Source organism: Antennarius striatus, chromosome 3, assembly GCF_040054535.1.
Source record: "Antennarius striatus isolate MH-2024 chromosome 3, ASM4005453v1, whole genome shotgun sequence".
NCBI classification, from domain to species: Eukaryota; Metazoa; Chordata; class Actinopteri; order Lophiiformes; family Antennariidae; genus Antennarius; species Antennarius striatus.
Window position 1 is genome coordinate 10,862,027 of NC_090778.1, and position 27,488 is coordinate 10,889,514.

The 27,488-nt window shown below is 38.4% G+C and overlaps 1 protein-coding gene across 4 annotated transcripts; it reads left to right on the forward strand.

The window, feature by feature from the left end:
• Positions 1–157: 157 nt before the first annotated feature.
• On the forward strand, positions 158–26,972 carry slc39a14 (solute carrier family 39 member 14). 4 transcript variants are annotated; one of them, XM_068311814.1, is made up of 9 exons: positions 158–339; positions 10,277–10,623; positions 14,653–14,833; positions 18,850–19,019; positions 21,192–21,314; positions 22,357–22,527; positions 22,866–23,100; positions 23,301–23,485; positions 23,873–26,972. In XM_068311814.1, the coding sequence occupies exons 2-9, from the start codon at positions 10,306–10,308 to the stop codon at positions 24,023–24,025; spliced, it is 1,536 nt and encodes a 511-aa protein (XP_068167915.1). In that variant the 5' UTR covers positions 158–339; positions 10,277–10,305; the 3' UTR covers positions 24,026–26,972. The 4 variants fall into 4 exon arrangements, with proteins under 4 accessions (XP_068167915.1, XP_068167914.1, XP_068167913.1 ...); XM_068311813.1 differs by lacking the exons at positions 158–339; positions 18,850–19,019 and adding exons at positions 1,300–1,481; positions 17,672–17,841; XM_068311812.1 differs by lacking the exon at positions 158–339 and adding an exon at positions 1,302–1,481.
• Positions 26,973–27,488: the final 516 nt, after the last annotated feature.

A 27,488-nucleotide genomic window follows, 5' to 3' on the forward strand; every position in this document is an offset into this window, starting at 1 on the left:
TATAATAACCTGATCATGTTTTAGGCTAAAGTGTTGTAGTGTCCCTTTTAAACGCATGAGGGCGACACAGCCACAGTGAAAACAGCGAACTGTCGACGTCACCACGGAGAACTACACCACCAGAAGGTCCACGCGCTACATTCAGTGTTTGAATTGGAAGACGACATGAGGAAAATGTTGTCCACCTGTGAATGATTTAACATGACATTGCCCCAGACATCCTGTTGCCCACATGTGTCATGTTCAGTACCTGAATGTGATAAAACCGAGCGAAAGAGACGCTATAGTTTGGACTAGTTGACGTCAAGTCTGCTTTTTTCGCCCGAACAGCATCACCGGGTAAGCTAAGTGTCATGGCTAATAAGAAGCTAGCTACTTGATTCTGTGTTAGCATGTGAATAAAACCGGCTCAGAATCGACAGAGAAGTCATTCATCTACATCCCAACGGAATTTCCTTCTATTTTAGCTCACTGCGGGGTGACTCGTTATAGAAAGTAAACTAAATATTTAAATTAAGTTAAACTTAACCCAGAGTTGCATCGACTCATTCATTTATTTCTCTTCATTCAGTGATGTTTTGTTTTATTAGAATCAAAGTGGAAAATAGTGATGGTGTGAACGTCGCTCGAGCTGCTGAGCGGATCTAGGAATGACAAACCTTCTGTTAAAGCATCGAACGACCCGATCAGTGCTGCTCTGTCACCCCTGACATCCACGCTGTTTCTACTCCGACCAGACGCCTGACTGTGAACTCCCACATTACTTGTGTATAAGCCTAAAATAATATAGAGACGCAGCAAAAAGCTCTTTTTCTTGAGACATCTATTATGTCAAATCAGTAATAGGATCATCTTTAACATGAGGGTTGACTCCAGAACTTGGTTTGTTATAGAAAACGTGTTTTCTATTTCAGGTGGTCCTCTGCTAAATTATTCACCCACTTAACATATAGAGAGATGGTCAGGTTAAAGGTACAGAATTTTACCATGCATTATTAAAATGTCAAGTATTATCCGTTGGTTCAAATGTATGCTTATTTCACACGTACAGTGTTACTTTCTGACTCTTGATCACTGACCCCAAAGCTGACCTCAAGGTACAGGTATGGGGATCGGCCATACCAGGAAATGTTCAAACTGTAATTTTATGATAAATGGCCCTTTGTCAGATGAGTGGAGCACATTGGCAATGCATGCGGTGATCCAAACATTGTGTTGACAGTCATCATTACCTCAAGTAATAACCGTCTTGGTTGATGACAGAAGCTCGAGGACTTGCTGAGACAGTAATTAAAGGCCTAAGGAAAGGTTAATGAGCCACGGCACGGGTTAGCCTGGCCTGCCCTCTAACAGTATATAAAGTGAGGTGAGTGTGTAGATGTGAGGACAAACCACTCTGCTGATTGCTGAAGAACAAGCTGCTGAATTGAGACCATTTTGACAAAGGATGGTTGCAGAATCCCCATCTCCATTCACCAAAGGTACCTTACCCTTTGTGTTATCAACTTTGTAGGAGCTCTTTTGAAATAGACAGAAGTGGAGCTGAGGGGTGTCTGTAGGAGCTTTTTGTTGTTGTCTGATCCTTGGTTAACAGACAACTGTCTTGCAGGTCAATTTGAGAACATGCTTTTGTTATGGATGTAAAAGTCAGAGCGCTGAAGATCACTGGAACCTACCAGGTTCATGGTTATCATTTAGAACTTAAAACCATTAAGCTGCTCTTTATCTTGATTGTGATTATTTTTTTTCCCATATTCTGTTGGGGGGGTGGGTCATGACACTAAATGATCTGTAGTTGGAGGTTCATATTGACCAACTTGCTGCATTTTTATCAACTATTCAGTGCTTGTTTCTCAGAATATTTTGATCATTTAAGTGTGTAACACAATGAGCTTTTACTCTACATATGTTGTCCAATGGAGGAGTCTTCTCATTATTTTGTAAAAAAAAAAAAAAGTTAATCTCAAAAGAAGAAAGGCAAATCAAGATCTTCATTTGCTACCAAAGTAGCACACATTGAAAAATTAGGATTGACTGCTCTTTTTTCTGTTTTCTTTTTTGTTTTTTGTTTTTTGTTTGCATGATCGAAAGTAGTGGAGGATGGGCTGTCTTGGAAATAATTTTATAAAGTTAAGAGTTAAATCAGGATCCAATAGACAACAACAAAGTTAGAGAACTGGACTCAGACTCCTCTTGGGTGGCAAAGAGCTTCTTTTGGGCTAATCTGTGAGCCATGACTCTCAGCCTCACATTTTTGGAACTGTAACCTTCCACAAATCTGGAACATCTGATTTTTCCCCCAAAAAAGTTTAAACACTTTAAACCCTCTTGACTTCAGCTGAATTACTGAACTACAGTATAAGAACAATCTAGCATCAATCCAAGCAACAGTTTTCCAGCTGACTGTCAAACATGAACCCTTTTCTCATCTCCTGATGATGCAGCACACTTTTGTTTCACAAGTCCATCTAGACAGCGTGGGTTTTGAGTTGTGTGTTCAGCTTAATTAATCCTTGCAAAATATCTAACCGCCAAATTCTTGCACGCGTTCATCACCACTCTTTCATTGAGTTGGTCACAACCTGGTTGTCGGGTGGCGTTTCAATTAGTAGCTTCTCCTGTGACCTTGTTACAGCCAGGACATTTTTTTTCACCATTGTCAGCTGATGAATGTGATAACGATAAGGGAAACGTCTGTTTGAGCTCTGTGTAACTGCTGGAGCCGTGTGTGTGTTTTATGTAGTATATTTTTTGTGTTTTGCTTATTTGTATCATGGTTTGTTTGTGCCAGAATGTTTCTGGCCTCTAATCCGACAAATCATCAGAGAGGAAAGTATGAGGCAGAGCAGAGTGGTGAATCTCAGAACTGAGTGAGACTTGAAAAGATGAGCAAAGTGGATTCAGCTCCAAGCCTTTGGGATTAGACTTCAGCAGCATGTGATAAAAAGTTTTCCCATTATACTCTTTTCTCCTTCCTTTACCCCCTGGTGACTGTGTTATTCAGCTCATAATTAACATTCTGGCTAGCTGGGGCTTTGCTATCTGGTTTGCGAAGGCTAACATCTCTGCTGTAGGGTGGATGTGTCTCCCAACACCTCTTTATCCCCATAAATAGGCCAGGGACTCAAAGTGCACACCAACACACGAAACAAACGTAGTGATGTTTCAGTGCTTAATAGAGCCCAGATGTCTGGTGCTTTCTCTGTAGACTGTTCACAGAGGTCTGGATTCCGAGACAGAAAAGTACTTATTTAGGAAAATAGAATTTATTCCAGGTTTTGTGTTATTGTTACAGTCAAGGAAACAAGGTGTCAGGCATCTATTCATAGTTGCTGCCATTGTACTGTGAACTAGAGGAAACTTAGCCGATGCAGGATTTTTGAGGATCTTGTTCAGAAAGTCAAATTTGCTTCATTGCTATAATAAAATAAAATTGATGAGATTCCCTCAACCCGGCACTTAAAAAAAAAATCAGTTAATGAGCTGTACAAGTGAGAACTGATTACTGCTCATTTGGAATATTGTAAATATATTATGATGTAACAATAGTAAACATTGGTTCATATCTGCACAAGAAATGATATCTTGTTGTCATTGGTGGTTGAACCTACCACAGGTGTATGGACGTATGTGGTATCCACAAACACGTTAGGTATGAGGATGACCCAGACGGTTTGAAAGCCAAGTTCAATGAATGAAGCACAACAGCAGCTTGCTTTCCAGGATTGTGTTGTGTTCTGGTTTTGCAAGTCTAGTTCACAGCAAACTCGTTTGGTCACATGTATTACACAAGAAGGTAAAAAAAATCCAAACTAGACTGCTTAGCAACATGTGCTCATGGTAAGAAAGTTCACTGCGGTTAAATGTAACGTAATGTAATGAAAAATGAATGTGGAAAAGAGAGATCACTTTAACTCTGGCAGCTGTTGTTTTTTTTAAGAGGAGTGTCTCCAAAAACTGACACTGTGCATATTAGAAATGGGTAAAACTACAAGAAGCTTCAGTTAGGTTGATGTGATGCTGCCTCTACAAAACTTTTGCTTTACCCTCTTTTTGATCCAGATTTGCTGTTTCTTTCCAGCTTTACCAGTATATTGCAGATTTATGTACTGCACTGGATGTTATATTGGGCATTCTACCGAATTGGTGCAAAGTTCAGAGTTGGAGACACATTTTTAAAAAATGTTTATTTCCAAAAACCTCTTCCATACATAAATTGTGCCATGTTTCTACAAACCTAGAAAAGGGGCAGTTAAACTTCATGTATTAATGCCTTGTCTGTTCTTGAAATGTTTTCCCGCACCTGAAATGTCTCACTACCGTAACACAGCAACACACTGCAATAAAAACTATTACATTTAATTTGTTAAAATCGTATGTCCATACAGTATCTAAAGAATATTTTTAGAAATTTATTATGAAGGGTTTTACAATTTAATCAATTTTTAAACAAATTCCAAGGTTTATTTTCCAAGACTCATCCAAATTTACAGTAAATGCAATATTTTTTTGTAAAATGAATTACAGTGATCTTAAAGGTGTCAGAGTTAAATAGTTATTACAGTGAATGCACATTTATCTAATAGCTATCATATAATTTAATTTAATTCTTATTTCATAAAACATTCAGTGTTATGGTATACTGACTGTACTGCTTGATTGTGACCACATGATTAATTTTGCAAGGTTGTACTGTATCCCCTCAACCATATTGTTTAACATTAACTCATAACCTGCCTTACAATTTGAATTTTACAAACACAAATGTTTATAATCAGTAAAATGAGGTCATACTATTTTTACATTACTTCAACATAGCAGCACATCTACTGCAACATGACGTTAAAACATCTTACGTGTTTTGTATTTGAAAGTGCATTAAAGAGGAAAAATATAGAACATTAATAAGCAAGTTATTCACATACTGAAATGATAACCTAGTTTTTTCATGGTGCATATCAAATGAGCAACTTATTAATGGGACGGCGCCTTGCTCTATGCCGCCTTGGCAGGGCTTCAGAGGTGAACTGACACCTCCCGCTCTCAGTTCACCTCCCAGTCCGAGACTTAGTGGACTGAGCTACTGGCGCCCCCAATCAGCATTATATTCATGTTTTATTATATCATACATTATTTAGCACTCTGAGATTCTTAAGAATGAAATTTGACTTACAAATCAATATATTATTATTATTATTATTTATTCTTTACTCTTTTTTAGCCGCAGTAAGACAGAGTACATGTGTGTGAATGAGAGGGACCCAAGTAGAAGAGTGAGGTTACAGGGAGAAGAGATCGAGAAGGTGGAGGATTTTAAGTACTTAGGGTCAACAGTCCAGAGCAATGGAGAGTGTGGAAAAGAGGTGAAGAAGCGTTTACAGGCAGGATGGAACGGGTGGAGGAAAGTGTCAGGTGTGATGTGTGATAGAAGAGTTTCAGCTAAAAGGAAAGGTATACAAAACTGTGGTGAGACCAGCGATTTTGTTTGGTCTAGAGAAAGTGTCACTGAGGAAAAGACAGGAGGCAGAGCTGGAGGTAGCAGAGATGAAGATGCTGAGGTTCTCTCTGGGAGTGACCAGGAAGGATAGGATCAGGAATGAGTACATCAGAGGGACAGCACATGTTAGAGGTTTTGGAGATAAAGTCAGAGAGGCCAGACTGAGATGGTTTTGACATGTCCAGAGGAGAGATAGTGAATATATTGGTAGAAGGATGCTGAGTTTTGAACTTCCAGGCAGGAGGCCTAGAGGAAGACCAAAGAGGAGGTTTATGGATGTAATGAGGGAGGACATGAAGGTAGTTGGTGTGAGAGAAGAGGATGCAAAGGACAGGGTTAGATAGAGGCAATTGATTCGCTGTGGCGACCCCTGAAGGGAAAAGCCGAAAGGAAAAGAAGATTATTTATTCTTTATTATTTTATTAAAAAAACTTAATTGGTCCTCAAGGAGCAATTGAACATAAAGCAGGATTGGTGCACAAAACAAGAAAAAGAAACAAAAACTTAATAAACAGAAGGACAACACTAACATTAAAATATACAATAACCAGATATGTACAATATAAGAAGGTATGTGCAATGGTGTAACAAATAAGAGATCAAGACCCTTCATATTGTGGCAGCATTAAATGTGTTGGTATGAAGGTGTAAGAGTGCAAACATACTGAGTAAACAGAAATAGTGTAAACATAAACAATAAACATAAATAATTAAATAATTACTCTTTATGTTAAATAATAACTCAAAACCTAGTTAATTAAAACCTAGTTAAAATACAAGTTAGTTTAAAACCTAGTTAGTCCAGCACCTAATTTGTTCAAAACCTAGTTATTTTGTTAGTTATTTCAAAACCTAGTTGGTTTAAAACCTAGTTAACAATAAAGGTGTAAACTAAACAGTATAAACATAAATAATAACATACTTATTATTACTATGTTTGAGTATAATGTAGCAATAATGATGAGACATTGCCTTAAATATGTGAAACATTACATGTTATCACTGCTGTTTACGTCACAGCCATAACGTTACAAATTGTTACGGTTGTGACATTTTTAGACAATTTCTAGCATAATTCAAACAAACAAGTAAATGGCTAGAAAGAGATATTTTAACAGTTGTACACGCAACAAAACATTGATTAAACATTGATTTGAGCCCTTAAAGGTGTACTAACTTATTTGTGTACAGTTGTGACACTAATTAACATACTGATTTTTCAGACTTTGGAACACATTTACTTAAAAATGATTAGAGATAATGACTCACCATGCAGCCATAAGGGACAGGGATGCTGTGTAACTTCCTGGCCAAAAATTCAGATGTGTGGCTAAAACCCATTCGGGTTTTAGCCACACATGTTTTACCCACTCGGTAAAACAACTTGTGTTATGGTTGTGGCATACAAGCATAGGACAGCATTTTTTGAAGCTTGTATTGTGATTTAGAAAAAAACTTCGGAGTAAATCTAAATATTTTACATTCGGTTTGAAAGAAACCAAACATATATTTAAATATTTTAAAATATACTACTGGAAAGAATGAAAAAATCTTTTAAGTATTATTTTCAGGGATTGAAATTTAGGGTTTAGAGATTGACACCACTACCTCCCAATAGAAAGTACCTAAAGGTAGCATAAATGATGATTTTGTATATTTTGAGTTTAATTAATTGAAAGTCTGAATTCTTAATTGTTTTGTTAAGTATTTTTTTTTATTGTGGGACAGCAATTTGCACGAATTCGGTAGAATGACCCATATACAGTACGTGCAGATGTTGTCATTGCTGATAAATGTATTTTCAACATCAGCCTGGTTGGCTTGTAAAACTTTACAGATGAGCATTCCAAAAGGAGCACCCACTGCAATTGAATCCAGATCCAAAAACATTAAAACAATCCAAAATAATCATTGTATAATCATATGATTTAGAAAAGGTGGATTATCCAATCATTTCAGCACCATTATTCAACCCTCGCTTTGATCTTTGCTTCATTAAAAAAACAAAAGTAGTAAGGAGGGCAATGTCCAGAGCTCATAAAACATGCACAAGGTTAGTTTGGCAGAGAAGTTGTCAATAGAGAAATATAAAACACAGCTAAAACAGACACAGACGATATTTGTCCACATTTTTTTGTCCACATCTTTTCCCGGGACTTTAGAATAAGGCCTCATTATCGCGAGTGAAGGAGGAGAATTCCAGAGAGACGCTAACCCTAACCCTGCACTCCATCTGGAGAGGTGTGTTTATCAAAGAGGACAGTCTTCCTTTTGTCTCCTCACCACAAAGACTTAGGGAGAAAAAGGAGACAAAGTCAGTGACTGAACCCAAATTAAAAGTAAGAGAAAGCTGCTTTTATCACAGGTCATTTGACGGTGCCTTGACTTTAAAACAAATGTTCTGTTCTACAGTTGTACTATCTCACATTTCTGCACAGCTGCTCAGCATGGACACAGATGTATGTTGTTAGCGACTAGGATGTAGCGACTTGCTCAAGGGTGTCTCAGCAGCATATAAAGAAGGAGGAGATGGCCTTCTCCTTTTTTCTTGTCTCTGATTGAAGCGTTAAAATTTGCCAAACCTTGATCATATTTATTCCAGTGTGCTATGTTGCTTCACTGCAGCTGAATGTCCGTTTTTGGCTACCTCAACAGCGTTTTGACCTTGGAATAAACCGGGAATGTATTTGAATTGGTGGGAGACGTAAATCTAGGAAATATAAGCTTATATTTCAGGTTTATTCTCTTCTGTCTTTATATCTTGTTGCTGTCTTCTTCACTGGGGAGTCTTAACCTTCACTTTTTGTTTCTTTCTCAGTCTGTTGCACTCCTGAGGAACCTGCTGCGCTCTTCGGGTACTTCTACTCCACTTCTTTCTATTTTCCGTGCTCCTTCTCTTTTTCCTCCTAACCTGCATCACTTAGAATTCTCAGGGCCTGAGGGCCTAAAGACTGACCCCCAGGGGCTTTTACGCACCAGCTATCATTAGAGGCTCTGTAGGAAAAGGTGAGTGTTCCTTAACAAATGAATGGGTCTGTTTATTCATCCAGGCTGTGCGGGTGTACTGAAATGAAACAGTGGTCTATGTATGGTTTGTGTAGTAAGATGGAAAGAAGAGAAACTCATTTGTATGGAGTAAACTTATTGATGTGCCATTTTTCTAGATATGTGGACAAATTGAAAATTAATGTTTTCTGTAATTCATTTTTGTAAAACTGGGAAAGCAGTCATGCAGTAAACTATAAGTCAAAATGAATGAAACTGGTAGTTGTGGGAGCTGTTAAGCATTATTCGATTGTGGCCTTTTACATATATTTCTTTATTGATTCATACACTGTACTTAGTATATTGTGTGTATCATCAACTGGCAGTTGGGTTTACCACGCTGACTTCCTGTTCCTTGTTTGTTTTTGATGAAGAATGATTCCTTGTGTTCTCCTTTATGTTTGTGCTTCAATTATAATCGTTCAGACTGGTGTCATTTCCTCTGAATAACTACACATCGACACAACTGTTACACCAGGCACAGAAATTCAGTGACAACTTTAGTCACATATCGATGACTGACCCACATTCATTATCCTATTGGATATTAAAGTTTGGCGCTGAATCACATGTGATCACACATTGTTTGATGAAAGCTGGTCACACTCGTGACGGCCCACTACAGGAGCAGAGTGTGTCATCTGTTCACATCTCAAACATTCTTGGATCAAACATTCTTGTGATGATTTATGCACTGCAGTTGTGAAAATTTTTACTAAATTGTACTAAATTTATCTAACAACTTTGTTGTAGTTGTTGTCAGCACAAGTGGGGGTTTTCCTGTTGTGACATTATTTTTGTCCTCAGTCACAATTTTGTTTGTTTGATTTGTGTGCAAACCAGTTCTTACTACACTCTTTAGGTGTATTTTATGAAGTAAGTTTGAACATGATTTTGAAATGCTGGGCCTTGTAATTGAGAGTTCATGTAGGGTCGTTTTGTAAATAAACACTGTTTATGTGCATGGGGGTTATTGTGCAAGAGCACCAGCCAAAGAGACCTGCTTCTCAAAACAATCCTCCACAGTGCTGCCAGTGGTGAAACCCCCACAGGTTGTCACAAGTGGATGATAAGACAAACCTCATGCAGTGGAATAAATAATGCACCCTATGATTCACTAAGCTTTTTCTAAATAAAAGTTTTGGCTCAGTTTTGAAAGTTTTGAAGTTTTATTTGCAAATTTTTCTCATTACACCTTTTAAAACATAACAATGACACAAGGATAGATCTGTCAATTCAAATGAAAAAAAAAAGACATGCCATTTATGCCATGTTGATGCAGGAAAGAGGAAAACTAGTTTACTTTGCATTTGATCTTGTTCTTTTTCTTGATTAGAATGTTTGAATGTACACAGCTTAATTTAATCTGGTTTAAAGTCCACTTTAGTGAGCTCTGATTGGCTGAAATTCATTTCGAGTCTGATCCCAAACTCTGGACTTTGTCATTCTCAGTCAATGTTTAATGAATTGATTATTAACTGAGGAAAAATGAAAATATCAGTAAATTAAAAATTTCTTTCATATTTTAGAATGAGCAACCCAGATGTCTTTGCTCAGTGTTTTTTTCCCTCACTTTCATTTTTTTCCTCTCGAGCCGCGATTTCACTTCTGACTGAATTGCTTTTGCTCATGAAAATAACACAAATATTACCATAAGAAAAGAGTGGGTTTTTGGAGGAGGGATGCATTTTGTTTGAAGTATGTATTTTACTTTTGTCTCCCCCTGCCCCACAGGTCATCGTCCTGCAGCCAGTAAAGGAGCCATGCTTATCTGGTCCCATCATGGCCGTGCCCCGATGACATTCACCCTCCTCCAGACACAACTTATGTTCTTTCTGGCTGTCGCTGGGCTTATCTTTCCAGTGGGCGAAGTGACCGGTCAGGGGAAGAATGAAACACAGTCCCCAGCCCAGGTTCTTCAAAACCTGCTGTCCCGTCATGGTGACAACAGCACCATCACGGTGCCACAGCTTCGAGAACTGCTGGCGCTCCTCAGCCTAGGTCAGGGTGATGGCCACAGCGACAGCAGCAGTGTGGCGGAGACGCCTGCAACCGCTCTCCCCAAATCTAACAGCTCCAAGGTGAGAACACTTTGATCCATGTTGATAAAGTTCTTTCTTTTGGCCTCATGAAATTCAGGAATCATGAAGAGAAAATAAAGAAAGTTACATGTCAGGGTTGGCATGAATGCAACATTGCTTTTGACATCTGTTTCTGCTCTGCCTCAGATATAAAAGATGTAAAGAATTGTGAGAAACACAGCAAGAATAATACTTGCATTGTTATGCAGGCTTTTAAGAGAGTTTAATGTTAGATTAAACTGTGATTTGTGTATCTAAACTGTGTATCACACAAGCAAAAAGAAAAGTCAAGATAAACATTTTTATTAATAAATAGACTCACTACACCAAAACCAATTTAGCAAAAAATATTAAATCTTTCATATAAAATTCCCATTGAATATAAATTTAAAACTACTTCTTAAACGACTATCATTGTTCCTGACATTAGCCTCCAGCAGGCTGTCCCGTCATGAGTTAGGTTTTCATTGCAAATAAATTTTTGGATTTGGCAAGTCTGAATTTCATTCAGGCTACTTGGGTCTGGAAGGATCCTTTTATATGGATCTCTGGTTACAGCTTTTTGAGTATGTACTTGAATATACTGTATGAGTATTTAGAGCTTCTTTAAAGTTGCTTCTTGTGCGCTGAAAAGGATGCCCACCGCTTCTTGGCGTGGGTCAAATGCAGGGAAACGAGTGCTTCTGAAAACAGCTGGCTTTCCTGCCAGGTTTTAATGTGTGAAAGGTTTCATACAGTTCTCCACCTCAGCAACATGGCCAGTTAATACTACAGTGAATAAAAATCAATCAGTCATTAAAACAATTACTGTATATAAAACCCTAATAGATCTATAAAACAGTCAACCTGGCTTTCCCATCCCACTTACACACATACATTTTCTTTGAGTATTCCATTTAATTTTACTTCAGTCATCTTCAAACATCAGACCACAGAGTGTTCTCCTGTTGTGGATGTCTTGTGGTTCCAATATAACTTCTATTAAAAATACGCATTGCAAGAGAGGGGATCCAACCTTGGTCGCTTGTTTGGTTGGTTGTTTCAGGTTGTGCAGAATCATTAAATGGCTGCTGGTTATGTGGAGATATTGCAGGGGGCATCTCTCATAATGTGCAATGTCTCTTAGCCGACAGCAGAAGACATTGCTGTCAGCTAAACGGACTACTGCTGGAATCATTAAATTGATGAAATACTCTCTTGTACAAACTTATGTGTTCTGAACACTTAACGCTTTAAAATAAAAGCTGATTACGCCAGAACTGCAAGCCATTAGGAACACTGCATTGTTACTCAGAGTCATGAACTAACCATCGTAGCACATTCAATTACAAACATGTGGTAATGTGACTATGACTCAGTAATTCCTGCAGTCGCCCTCCCCCACATCTTAAATATATTTTGTAAAATCAGAGCTCAAGAACTTGTCATCTTTGGGCTGAAAAACTTCAGAAAAGTCCGATTAACCTCAGCTGATAAGCAACTTGAGAAAAGTAACTACTGAGTTATCGGTTAGTTACTTTACATTTGATATTCAGTTAACATATTATAATTTGAAGCAGGGGTGATCACAAATGTCAACAACAAAAGTTCACATCCAACCACTATAAAAGACTATAAAATGATCACTGAAACCAAGTGTTACTCTTTTAGAAAATTTATGCCAGAACAGGACGTATTACATGCATTTGTTTGACTTGAATTAAAATAAATGATTAAATTGGGTACTTTGTGTGTCTTTTGTAAACCAAAGGAAATATACATATAGGGTAAAAATTTTTTGCCACAAACTGAAAACGATTTTGATGCATAGCTGGCCTAGCAGGATTTAATGTTCAGGTTTGGCCATGTGGAGCAAACAAATGTTTGGGGAGGTGCTGACCATGTGGAGCAACCTACTGAAATTATTATGACTAATTGAAAATAGTGTTGTGTACATTGATACATAAGATCATGTTGCTAATAGGAAAAATGTCAAAATAAATTGGAATATACTAGACTATAATAATGAACACATTTTAGTGGTAAGGGCAGGCTGGCTTTACCATAACGTCAGAATTGATAAAAGTTGGAAGAATGGCAGGATTTGTTGGTTTATTGACAAAACAGCCAACCAAACAAGCGACCAAAGTTAGATCCCCTCTCCAGTATCCAGTCTCAATGCTAAAATTTTCCTCCAGTGACCAGTGATGTATTGTGCAGTTAAGTTCACTGCATTAGCAAAGCAAGCTTTTTCACCAAAATGTATCTGGTTCTGAGACTTGTGACCCTTAGTTGAGTGGCTGGTTAGTTGATTTCGCCTCTCCACAGCCAGTTCACACTTCAAACTTTTTGGTCCACATGGTTCTTGAACTGGCCAACCTCTGGCCCCCAGCCCAAGACTCAGTGGACTGAGCTACTGCCACCCATAAAATATAAAAACAACACAAAGACTGCTTTGGTGATCCAAAACAATTCTCCATGCTTGTCATGCCGTCCAACCATATATTGTAAACATCACCAAATTGTAACTTAATTTAGATTTTTTTCTGTACTATATTAAAAAAAAAGGATTTGTTAGCTTAAAATAGATTACTATTACTACTACAGTACTTACTATTACTATTACTACTATTGCTGGCTTAATGGTTTAAAAGTCAAAGTTAGCTAAAGAGGAGTGCACGTCCATGTAGCTCCCCTCAAGTTTGGCTACTGACTGACGTCACTAACAAGTAGTATATGTTGGACAAACAGTGAAAAGCTAACTTTAAACATAATCTATGAATGGAAGAAATCAGTGTCGCTCTTCATAGCACTGACAGATTGGTATGAGATTCACCTCATGGCTGAAAGAAGCAGGAACCACTGGTACCACATTGCTGAAATATTTAGCATGTTTCTCGTGCTTAGTGTCATAGAAAAGTAACTCAGTTTCTAGTCTGCTTTTGAACGTATTTCTGATTTTTCTCTTTTGACAAAACTGTGAAGCACATGTGTGAAATTATATACTGGGAGTCTGAGATCATATGTGGTTCTTGTGTTCACTGCCAGGCAGATGGTGTGAGTGTGACTCAGAAAACCAAAGTAAAATTGTGGCCCATAACCCCCAGTGTTCTCCTCCTTGGTGAAACGCATGGTGCTGTGAAGGAAGGACACGTGTCACTCTTATGTTTGTTCAATATATTTAAGAGATTATGTTTGACAGTTAACTCATAGCAAGAACTGTTGCTTCCCCGGAGTGCAAATATTTGTTTGGGTTTTCTTTTATTTTGTTACTGGAGTGACTCCAACCAAAGCTCCACCTATGTTTAAATGGTTAACATTTGTCCTCACAAAATAAAATTCAGTTGGCTTATTTTTCCAGTTATGACTCGTCACCATTGATGTAGTTGACTTTTCATATGACTTTTGATGTTAAATATTTCGGGTGATTTTCAAAGGGAAGTTTAGACGTCATTAGACTTTATATACTTATACAACCCCTTGAATTGCTACCTTGTGGTGGGGGAGGAGTTTGAAGGCTTGATTAATACCAGGAGCTATGTTGGTAGGGTTTCCCATGGCAAACAGGCCTGGGTGAAGAGCCAGACTAATAGAACTTCTAATGCTCCAATGAGGATATGAAGGTCTTTGAAGTGGCCGGGTATGATGATACTGACACCCACCCTGGAGTCAGGGTGAGCTCAGCCTGAAAGGAGGACGTGGCCCTGACCTCTGGGGAACTCGCCACTCACCGAGAGAACAGTTGAGGAGCTTGACGACCCGGAAAATCAAATTTTCCCCAGGGGATTATTAAAGTACATTTCTCCTTCTTCTTCACTCAGCTGCACACTTTGCAGCTGATTGCGAAGCCCCTTACCAGAGTTGATACTGAATCTCGTGTGTAGGTTGAAGATTTCTCCATTCTCCCTTTTACCTGCTTGTCTTTGTGTAAATGGTTTTTTTTTTTAAGGGAAATGCACTCAGATGTGACCCTGATGAATGCAGCTGATTGTTACTAGTGAAGTGGTAACCTCTCTTGCCTATCTGACTGAACGTTATGTTCATTTCCAGTGCTTGCCTCCAGACACGCTGGCTCTTTATAGCATCAGCGAGCAGTCGCGACTGGATGGACAGGCCTTACAGAAGCTGTGTCCCACCATGCTGCAGCAGTTGGATGCTGGCTCCTGTCGGGAACAAAACGAGGAGGAGGAGCTGAGTGAAGATTTGTCCCCGAGGCCCTCAGACAGCGAAGGTGTGTGCAGATTTGTTACTGATGGTTGATCTATAATTGGTATTATGTGTTAATTCATGTTGCTTTACATGTCCTCAATTTTTACTTGCTACATTTTTAGGAATAAAGCAATTTAAAATAAAGATGTTTGATAATCGTTTTCACTGCCTAATAATCTATAAGGAGTTATTAAGTTGAAGCTATAATACATTTGTTGGCGATATAAAAATACTGCCATATCCTTTCATTGTTTCAATTGTTTTTGAGATGAATATTGAGGGTTGTCTGTATTTTTTTAACCTGTTCTTGTTCCTCTGTGCTTCTTTTTACTGCTTCTTTACCCGTTTTTAATGACTTGGGTCTCTCAAGAGAGTGCACATCATCATATTTGTCGAGAATTAATTTCAAGTTTTTCCCCGTGCCCACCCATTTCACACAACTGTGATCTTAGATACAAAATTACTAATGAAATTGAATGCACTGAGAAAGAAAAGAGCCCTTGGAGGAAACATACTATACCTCTGCAAACATTATTAAAACCTGAAAAATAAGAAACAGTTTCTAAGCAAACAAACAAAATCCTGGATCAGCCATTTAGCTGAGTTGTATTACCAAAGATTTTGGTTAAATTCAAATGAAAATAAGTTTATTTACATGATAAACACATAGCTGTTTCAAAAGGTTGACAAGAAATTGGAATGTATACTACACAGACAGATGTGGCTGGTCATATAACTTCCACCAACTCTCATCAAATGTGAGCTCAAAATGTGTCCTAAAATGAAAGTGACTGCTCAGAAGCCAAGGCTCAACACTACATTTATGTTTTGTTGGAAAGCCTCCAAATTCTCTAGACACCACAAGTATGCAAGGATGAGACAGGAAAGCACTGAATCTGCAAATGTCCTCCTCTTTCCTTTCCTCTTTTGTGGACGCAATGTGCTGACTGCAGACAGTTCACGCCCGGCTGCATGTCCTTGACAAACCTTTGGCATTTGCCTCTATTCTAAATTTGATAAAAATTCTAAACTAAGAGATCCAGAGTGGAGTGTGAATTAAGAAACACTGAGTTCTAGCTGAATGGAAGCTATAAATAAAAATAATATATCATAGTCTGGGCGTCACAGTGGCGCAGTGGGTAGCGCTGTCGCCACATAGCAAGGCGGGTCCGGGTTTGAGTCCCGCTCAGTGTGGAGTTTGCATGTTCTCCCCATTACTGCGTGGGTTCTCTCCAGGTTGTCCGGCTTCCTCCCACCTCCAAAAACATATGCTTCAGGTTAATTGACCAATCCAAATTGCCCGTAGTGTGTGAGTGTGAGTGTGCATGGTTGTCTGTCTGTCTTTGTGTGGCTCCGCGGCGCACTGGCGTCGCGCCTACAATTTGCCCCGCCTCACGCCCTAAGACAGCTGGGATAGGCTCCAGCTCCCCGTGACCCACTACGGTGGATAAAGCAGTTCGGAAGATGAATGAATGAATATGACAGTCTCTGAGAACGTACTAAAGTTATTTTCTGCCCTGGAATCCGCATCACAACTGAAACAACAATTCTGGTTTCACTAATGTAAAGTTTTCACTGAAAAAAATAGAAAGTAACTGCAGTAACCATCATTGCCTTCCTATTTGTTTATGACTGATCAATCTCTTCATGCTGTGACTCTGTGCTGAGTCAGCTCACACATTTATTTTCTTACTTTTAACCCAGTTTAATAAGTAAGGAAAAGAGGAGAAATTGTTTAATTCCCTAGAGCTCTGGCGCCATCTCTGTGTCTCCGCGGAAATATTTGTTTTCCTTCATTGCTCACCTTGGTACACTTCCCCCTGTGGGCAGCTTATTTTGGCTCGAGGGCTGTTTCTTTCCCGAAGCCGTGGAGGTCAGCTGATGGTGGGGCGCCTCAGGTCACACGTCTATTCCCCGATTTATCCTGACTGTATTCTCACCAGTCAATGTCATACATCTCTAGCTATTGTTTTCAGAGACCCAATAAGGCATATTTTCTGAACTTATCATGTTGAAGTCAAACCTATGTACATACCCTAACAAAGTCCTCTTCACTGTCCCAAAGATTTTGATGAGGTTTTGATATCTACACTGTAATCTGCTTTGGTGCCTAACAGAGGTCACTCGTTGGCTTTGGTAGCTTGTTGAAAGAAATATTTTTGAATTACAAACTGCTTTAGTTTTGACTTCTTTTGAAGAACAAAGTCACCAATTACTAAAGAAGATCAGACCATAAATATGTATCTATTCACACCGTTTTTTGGAAATTTTACAGGTCTTACAGCAAAAAAATTGAACTTTTGCATTAAGCTTATTTCTTCTCTACAAGTTTCAGCTAAAACATTGATTTCCAACCATTTAACTAAGAATTTTTTTTAACATAAATAATAATTTAAGCTAAAAAGATAAATTGTGTTCATTGAAAGCTGAGATGTGATTTAGTTCAACCAAAAAGTTATACAACACAATAAAAAAAAAGATATGTGTAAATATGTATGAAGCTTATGTAGGTAATATATATTTGTGTAAATGGTGTGGTTATTTCTTATCAAACTAATAATGTTTTCAATGCATATTTACGAATCTGCTGCTTTATATAGAAAGTCACTTTCTTGCTTCCAGAATCATCTGTTGTAATTTTGATTTTGGATTCTTTTTTGATGGAAATGTAACTAATAAATAATCAATTTTCTCACAGTTGAACAAACCTGATACAGATGATGTGATGTGAGGCCAGTAGCTTTGCATTTGCTGGATATTTTTGTTCCATTTTCATCTGCTTTACCTCATATTTTTCATATGAATTTGTGTTAATGTTACTCTTTCTTCCCTCCAATTTTCTCATTACTCAAACCGCCAGTTTGGGGCTTTTCCTTCCTGAGTGTTACAGTGATCAATGTCTTCGCCCTCACTGGAGTAATAGTTGTGCCTGTAATGAAGACACGCTTTATGAAGTACGTCTTCACCTTTTTCATCGCTCTTGCCATTGGCACGCTGTATACGACTTCCATTCTGCAGCTCCTGCCAGAGGTTTGCTATCAATCCACCATCTACGCACCTTTTCACATTCCTTAAACATCTCATTTTAGTTTCTGTAGCGCAAACGCCAAAAATTCTGTGTTTCACTTCACTGCACGGCCAATTGTCTGGAACTGAATTAGTAGCTGCTGTTTGCAGTGTGCTCGCCTGTCTGTCCTTTGGTCATTTCTACCTCTTCCTCTTCCTGCCTTTGTTTCCTGCCACTGGTTTCCTGAGGCTTTAATGACCGCTGTGGCATGGGCTTTCGTTGGGCTTTACCCTGACTGCATCGCCGATCATCTGATCAATGCTTTACTGTGTCTGTACCTTCTTTAGTACTGACATCTGGGACAACCATGAGTTGGTTTTTTTTCAGAGATGGTTTAGCCCACTCTTCTACCACCTCAGCATGTACAGCACTGTGTCTCACTGTTGTGGGTTTGGGAATGATTACTTTGTGTAAGACAATCCTAGAGAAATGGAGCACAGCACCCTGCAAGCGTCCTTCAGACTGAAATATGACCGCTTGTTAGACTTGTTCTGTCTCTCTCAGACTATTTAAAGTTCATTTGCCCCCTGTTTTGTCTGCAGTAGCAATGATTGTGAAGCTTGAGGCATTCGTAGGGGTATAGATGCATCTAAGTGTATGAGGACTGTGTGTGTGTGTGTGTGTGTGTGTGTGTGTGTGTGTGTGTGTGTGTGTGTGTGTGTGTGTGTGTGTGTGACAGAGGAATGCCAAGACCACACATTGTTTTCAAAAGGAATTTAAAGGTGTTACTTCTAGTCACCTGTTTCAATGAACAAATGATCCTGTTGTCTTTTGAAATACTTGCAGGCATCATTGACATCTCTCTTTTCAGTTTGATTCCACTGTTTCTTCCTTTCTTTTTAGGAGTTTTTATTGTTTTTGTTCCTTGTCCTGGTGTTTAATCAATGAAAATCCTTCTAAACCAGTTACCTCTGTCTCCTTTTCTCACTTTTCCCCTTCCTTTGTTTGTCCACCACCTCCCCAATGATCAGTGTGGGGTTATGGGATCCTGTGTGTGACACTGATCTCTCTGTGTTCGCTGGTGGGGGCATGTGTGGTGCCCTTCATGAAGAAAACCTTTTACAAGCGACTGCTGCTGTACTTCATAGCCCTGGCCATTGGCACGCTGTACTCCAACGCCCTGTTTCAGCTCATCCCAGAGGTAGCGTTGATGCTGACTCACTTAGCTGCAGAGCCTCAGTGAAGTGCTGTGTTTTGAAAACTACATTAATATATAGCTTTTATATTAATCACAGTAAGTATGGTGAGTTATTGTGCATACTGTTAAGCTAACACACTACCCAGTTGCATCAGCATATTTTTAATTAGACTATTTTTTATACTGCTAAACATTACAGATCAGCTGCTCCACTCATGTCACAACAGAGCATTATCATAGCAACTGCCCAAGGTGCTGAAATAAAAAACAATGCTGGACATCTACAGTATAGGACTGCTCTCACAAATTGCAATGGAAAAACTACCGTAGATAAAATAACTGTAGTCCGTGATCTAAAAACTCGACTCCGTTAAATACGCACAGTGCACCCTCATGCATTCGCGCATCAAGACTCACGCCTTCACCTCACTGTGGATTTTTGGTTGGTAGTCACATGATACCGTACGCGCATTCTGTTGGCTGACGTCATCCAGAAGTGCGCTCATTCCACAATTCTTGGAACGTAATGCATTTCCGTGAGACACAAAAGTGCTTTAAACAGTCGATAAGAGTGGTGGAAAAGGTAATACAGATAGAAGGTGGTTTAATATCGGTATGGGGAGGGTTCAAAAATGTTTAAATTACCGTAAATAATAAGGTAAATAGTACGTTGATATATTTTGGAATTTGTGATTCGTGTGTGGGTCCTGGAATGCATTAACCACGAGGAATGAGGGTGCACTGTACCGTATTTTCTGGGCTATAGAGCGCACCTGTATATAAGCCGCATCCGCTCTATTTAAAAAAAAAGAAAAAAAGATATAAAAGCCGCACCAGGCTATAAGCCGCAGATATCAATGTAGAAAAATTTGATATTTACTGCATGTACAGAACGATTTTGTACTGTAAAAAAACAAGTTGCTGACAGACAGTGGTCCGTGCCCTGATGGATAGGTTTTTTACGTCTCATAAATCTGAAACACCATGATGGCCCAACTTTGATATCTTTGATATTCATTTCGGGTGCGATTGTTTTTGCCTTCAGTCAGTGGATACACCTCGGCCACCTGCTTTCCGTGTGTTCACCCAGTCCTCCAGCACATTTTCAAGTTCAGGTCAACTGCTTTTATGTCCCCTGAAAGCTGTTCTCAATTTTTGGCAGTGCATAAGCCCTTCCCGCTGCCGACTCCAACGTCTCACCATAGATTCATTGACGCTTAGCTTTTGTGCAACAGCACGGTTTTCTTCCTGGATAGCAAGCTCGATGGTCTTCAACTTAAAACTTGCATCATACGAACTTCTTCATGTGGTTTCCATGATGAAGGGGCGAGGATTTGATAATAATTACAAATTGGTAATTTCTCGTGCCTGTTCTATCTGCTAAAGAAAAAGTAACGTAGGCTATTCTTCTTCGAATTGTTTTTTCGTCTATTTTGATTTTAATTCCGGTTAGAGCGCCCCTAGCAATGGAGGAAAAATACGCAGAATAGCCGCACCTTTTTATAAGCCGCATGGTTCAAAACTTAGGAAAATGTCGCGTCTTATGGTCCAGAAAATATGGTAAACAGAATTGTTCAAGACCTTTAAGAGCCAGTATGTAAGTCTATGGGGAAGAAGTTAAAGATTCTATTCATAATTGTGATTTCAGTAGAAAACAATGACCCAGTAATAACTGTTGTGTTTCTTCATTCTTCAGAATCAATTTTAAGAATTTTTTGCTCTATGGAGTCCAACATTTCATTACTAAATGCATCCCATATTTATAAAACTTTGAAATCTATTATCTCTCTTATGTCTAAATAAACAAACACCAGGGGACTTTTAGACCCATATCACAGTGCGTGCAATAGATACCACTAAATGTGACATTGGGATCTTACCAAGTGAAGATTCTATAAACATGACTACTCAATTTACAGCAATAACCTCAAATGAAAATTTTATTTTTTTAGCTGCAAAAATAAAATCTATTTGACCATCCACTCTTCTCCAGAAATTAAACTCTCAACAAGTAGTTGACAGCCACTAGTGTCAACTACTTGTTGAGAGTTTTATTAGTGATTATTCCATGTGAGAGCAGAATTAAAACCACATCTTTCATTTGAATAATAATGATGTAACAACTGTTGTCATCGTTCCTTAAAAGTTAATGCCACATTCTTTCACGTATGCTAGGCCTTTGGTCTGGATCCCATGGCGGATTCCTACGTGTTCAAGTCTGTTGTGGTGTTCGGAGGCTTTTACCTGTTTTTCTTCACTGAGAAGGTCCTTCGAGTACTTCTCAGACAGAAGCAAGGGGTAAGTGGAACATTTTCTCCAATTAACCTTCCCTGTCACTATTTTATTCCAAGCGTTGTTTTTCAAGGGTATCTTTGCTACATCCAAGGGTTAAAACCCACTGAGACGTTTGGGAACAGAATAAAAAAGCAGGAACACGATGTCTGTGTAGGTTCTTAATCATCCAGGTCATGGTTATCCAAAGCTGTTTAAATCAATCCACTGGACTTGAAGAAGTTCCTTGGAGATATTTCACCTCTCATCCAAGAGGCTTCTTCAGGTGACACGACTCGGTGTTTTTACTGCTACGGGCAGTTTAAGCCTGAGGCACTGATGCTGTAAACAGCACGGCTTTCAGCAGTTTACAATTCAGCTAATGCACAAAATTCGCCAGTCAGTCTAATATTTTAGCATATTGAAAAGGATATGCATTCTAATATGCCCCGCAGAGTGGGATTCACGTTCATTTTTTTTAATCATTAATATGACGTTTGACAACAAAGTCAACAGTTATGTTGACATTTATCTTTTATATTTGTTTTTGGACACACACTCATAGCCTGCCATCAAAAACCAATGAACATCAAAGTGTCCTGCTATGGTGCTTTTCTGTTTCTTCTGGCCATTGCCTAAGAGGGGAATTCACTCATTTCACTCACGAAAGAAAGTTTTAGTTGTGAGTAATTACTACTGGCCTCTGGGTGAGTGTGTCTTGTTTGTCAGAATTAGTAGCGTAATTCCAGTTGTTTTCGTTTTCGACAAGGGAAATTTGTCATCTTGGTAAAAATGCAGAATTATAGATGGGATGTAAGTCAGTTTTTCTGAAAAAATATATTCCTTTCCATTATTTTAACTAGTTGTCATGGAGGCAAACGGCTCAAACATGTTGTGTTAATAGCTTATTACCACAAAATTAACACAAGACATCTTGAGGAAAATGCTGCATTTAAATTTCTCAGGTTCAGAATTTATATTCCTCTATATTTAATTTAATAAAGTTATTATATTCCAATCTCTTCTTTATAGATCATGTTATCTGTTTGTTTGTCTGCATGTTTCTTAGGGCCATGGCCACAGTCATTTCCCCAAAGAAGATAATTACTCCACAGCTCATGGGGATGTGGAGGAGGGAGAGAGGGAGAAGCTGCAGCAGAACGGAGAGGCCAGTCTGGCTCTGGGCAAGGTGGATGCAGGCGAAGGCGAGCTGATGCTTAGCCCTGCACAGACACCTCAGGTGAGGGTGGACACAGAGGATGAACCACGGAAAGCCTGATTTGTTTTATTTTTAATTGTTTTGTATTTAGTTTACATCACTGGACATGACTAGACTCCTAAAACTTTAATTGTCCTGGTAATAGAATTTTCATTGTTGAAAATGAGGTTACAAAATGTATTATAAAATGTAAATGCATTTTACATTCAGGCAAAAATTCTATTACAGTAAATTGTATTACTATATAATAGCGTCATTATCTGTCTCTTATTGATGTTAGCTTGACTTCATGATGATCTCGCTCATACAGTGTTTGCCTCTTGCTGCTCTCTCTACATGTATTTGCCTGTAATTGCCAGGACTCCAAGAGCCCAGAGGGTGTGAAGAACTCTGGTGCCAGTGGCGGAGGCTGCTATTGGCTGAAAGGGACAACTTATTCTGACATTGGCACACTGGCCTGGATGATCACGCTGAGTGATGGCCTGCACAACTTTATTGATGGCTTGGCCATTGGTGCCTCCTTCACCGTCTCCATCTTCCAGGGCATGAGCACCTCGGTGGCCATCCTGTGTGAGGAGTTCCCCCACGAGCTGGGTGAGTTGGGATGGGCTTTGAGCCAGTAGATGATTCTTATGATCATTTTGCTGAAAATCTCACTCAAAGTCATTGTTATTGTATCAAATGATGTGTTTTCAGCATGAGAATCATTTTTCTTCTGTTTTAGCTGTTTTTGAAGAATTCCTCCTAGATACATGTTCTACACTTAGTATCATTCTCCCCCTTGAAATAAACAGGAGACTTTGTCATCTTGCTGAATGCTGGGATGAGCCTACAACAGGCCATGTTCTTTAACTTCCTGTCAGCCTGTTGCTGCTACCTGGGCATGGGTTTTGGCATCCTGGCTGGCAACAGCTTCTCTCCCAACTGGATCTTTGCCCTGGCAGGGGGAATGTTCCTCTACATCTCTCTGGCCGACATGGTCAGTACGTGGTTAAGATGAAGTAAATATCATGTATGAGTTTCATTAAAAGACTTTACCAGCATGCCTGGCTATTGGGTAGAGGTTGTTTGTATGTGGAAAAACTGCAGAAGTTTGTCCTTCTTTACCAGATGGTACTGATTTTTTCACTCAGGAGAAAGAAAATCCTTCTGAAAATATATATCATAATGATTATTCTTGATCACATATTAATGGGTTTTGTATATATAGCATTTTTCAAAACAAAGTTGTAATGTTTTTAATGGCAAAAAGAAAATACTCCTAAACATTACACATGTTAAAAATAAAACATGCTCTATTTTCATCAAATAAGTGCATCAAACACAATCTGAAAGGACCTCTATCCTTCTGTTTTATGTTCCTCAGTTTCCAGAGATGAACGAGATAAGCCGTGAGGACGAGAATGCCGGCGGCAGCTCCTTCGTCATCACCTTTGCAATCCAAAACGCTGGCCTGTTGACAGGCTTCTTCATCATGCTCCTCCTTACCATTTACTCTGGGCAGATACAGATAGGCTAGCTCTGGGCTCCTCTGAACCAGCACCAAACTCTGATCAGTACAAATGAAACTGCTGGTTTGTACTGGTGTAAACTGACCTTTTTCTCTTCGTCTTTTTCCTATCGTCAGTTTTCAGGCGCCCTAGAGCTTTTGGGAGTTTGGCTGCTGGGCAGCAAATACAAAAACCATTAAAATTATTTTAGGAACCATTTAAGTGCAGTTCCAAGATGCAGTAGATATCGGGTGGAGGGGGTGACAACTGTCTTTTTCATTAGCCTTTTCTAGACAGCTGCTTCTATCAGTCCAAAAATATCAATCAAAGGAGTGTTCAGCCCACAGATATAAGTCCTGACGAGCACCCAGTTTACCAAACTTTGAACGAATGTGGAAACTCAACTCAACCAGTCACACAATTTGTTTTTCTCAATTCCCAAGAGAACTGATCAGCTGTTGTGGATTTTGGTCCTATTTTTCCCCTCCTCTGTCCTTATGAATATCACTGAGGCTCAACTATTTTACATTTAGTTTGTATCAAATGTTTGAGCTGGTAATTTCCTATGTCAGCAGGTCTTCAGCAGGACCTGGATAAAGTACATTTGGGGAACAGAATCTGTACTGTCGTCAATCTTGAGATGGAATCCCTCCAAACTTCAACCCCTTTTTTCACCCAATGATAAATCGGACCTCAACTGGAATTTGAAGTTTCAGCATCAAACTAATGTCCAACTGGACTTTTTTTATTTGTGTGCTGGTGGTATATTTTTTTATGCATGAAAAAAGTGAAAACTGATCAGACTTCTGAAGACCAAATATGGGCTGACCGTTCAGAATGGTGAAGGGCTACACAGTGGTGTTTGCAAGGAGCACACTTTTATTATTCATCTCTACATCCACTCTTGCCTGCATCATTGGCGTGCAGTTTGAAATTTCTAATGAGACCTGGATCAGATGCATTGTTTGATATCAGCGGCTTTAACCAGATCAGTAGTTTACCGTCTGTGCCCTTCATTATTAATATAGCCTATAATTATTATTATTTTCAACTGAATTCCTATTCCTTTTTTTTTTCTTTATGCACTTTCCCTCATCTATTTGTTTTCCAAGCAATTTATTGTTTTACAGAGAATGAATATTTTGTTAATGATACTGTAAGATGAATCATATAAATGTGCGCACTTGCTTGCTGGTCTGTGATCTTATCCATATTTATCAGAAGAGATGATAAAATATTAAGTTATATATGGTCCAAAGTATCTGGACAGGCTCGGCTTTGTCTCCCTGTCTTTATACACCTTTTTTGTTTTACATTGTTCACAAAAGGTGAAGTTTGATTTTTCTCAAAATATTACAAATGGAACTTAGCCACAGAGCTGGATAGGAGAAAAAATATATAAATATTCTATATCTTTGAAAGACCAGACATGATTTAATTACACATCCGTTCTAAAAGGTCTGAAGTGGATTCTGAGCCTCTTACCACTTGGCTGAAAAGTATAATTTTCTGCTGCAAAATAAAAGAATTTGCAACTCTCTCAAGTTGGAGCACAATTTGGATCTCACTTTTCAATTAAAGCTTAAGTTTCATTCAAAAGAATTCTCAGGAGATGTGATGATAAATAAGTGACTTACGTGAGTTTTCCTGCTGGCTGTCTTTGGTTATTTCTCTGGGTTTTTCTCATGTTAGACAAAACAAATGTAATCCTAATTAATCCTTTAGTTATCTAGATGTCAACATTTATAAGTGAAAAAACGAATCAACAGATTATTTGTGATTATTTTTTGTAGTCTTAGAAATCATGCTTATAAGCTACATCCAATGAAATGATACCGTATGTAAGACAAACCTTGTGTTGCAGTATTTTACGAAGGTCTTAAGTTTGAACATCACATTAAGCGTCCCATTATATTAAAGCGAGCCCATTGAGAAATGGTTCCCAATTTGTTGTAGCATCAGAAACTAGATGAATGGAAGCTGTTCAGCAATGAAATAAGAAGCCAATGACTAGTGTCCACATACTTTTGGCCTTGTACATATTTGGCCTGTGTGAACAAACAGTGAAAAAACGGTTATTGATGTGTTATGTTGATTGTTCAGGTACAAGTTGTCTCTCATATTGTAATTTGATTAGTTCCAGTTGGACCCACACTACCTTACTGTTATGGGTGAAACAATCTACACCTGACACATGACAGCATTTGGTTCTTTTCTACAAACGTTGTAATGTTCAGTGGGTCTTTGTTGATCCACTTTTACCAACATCATATACTGACTCTTCTCCATAAAATTTTCTGCACTCGCCATAAAATGAGTGATGCACTAAAAGGAAATACATAGATATTTTTGTCGATACAACAGAGTTGCAGTTACTAGTGAGATAACATGCATTAGCTGTCTTATTATTTAGACATACTATAAATTTGTTTAATTCTACATGGAGAAAGCAAGCCATTGACATGATACCATGTGGTACAGTATTATAGCTGCTTGAAATGTATAATTATTTATGATTGTTTGAGCCATAAAATATTTATTTTAACACAAAAAAGGTATTCAAATTAGCTTTACAACACCAGCCATGAAGGCAGTCTTTTTGTTGTTTTGTCTTTGTTCTCATGTTTAATGCTGAATAAAGCTGCAGAAATATAATTAAATTTTATTGCTTTGCATATCTTCATCCGTATGCTAAAGAATATATTCACACATTTATGGCCAGTTATTAATGCAAACATTTGGTTAAGCTACAATGCAAGTCTGCACCTTCAAAAGCACAGAGACTTAAGACTGCGTCATTGGTTCAAGATTTTTAGTATTGTACAACCGATAAGTAGACCAGCAATAGGCTCTCTGGGGAGTTTTAGAATGTATGGATAAACTGTCACACCTTCAATGCATCATTTTGAACAATACTGTAACTTATGTGATTATGGGAGTCCTTTCCTTTTTTAAATAAATATCTTTTTCCAAGAAATTCCGTCCTGTCATTCTGTAATGGTGTGTTGCATTGTCAATTTATTCAACTATAACAAATAAAAGAAATTGGATGTGTGCTTGTTAAACTCTATCCAGTCATTTAAAAGAGCAGCATTTATTAAATAGAATGTATTTCAGTGTTCAGTTACTTTAGTTAACCAGGTTAGCGTCGACTACAGTACATCTAAAGGCCAATGTGGTTTTTAATGCTTGAGTCTTCCTCTTGTGGTACAAATAAGAGAAATTTAATTTGTTCCATGTTTTATATCACTTCGCTGTAACAAACTTTGTCTCTATAAAAAAACCTATAATGGTGCTCTTTAGTGTTTTAGCATAAATGAAATTCTATAAACTACATGGTCTTTGTGGCCTTTGTGTAAATTAGAAGTTAAAAATATCACTTTTAACATAGAATGTTCACGGACTGTTTATGTCTGGTAAAAAAAAAAAAGTGATCTTTTTGTGTGATCAAGGACAGATCTATGCCCAGGAGGTGAGTCATTTAAATTTTGT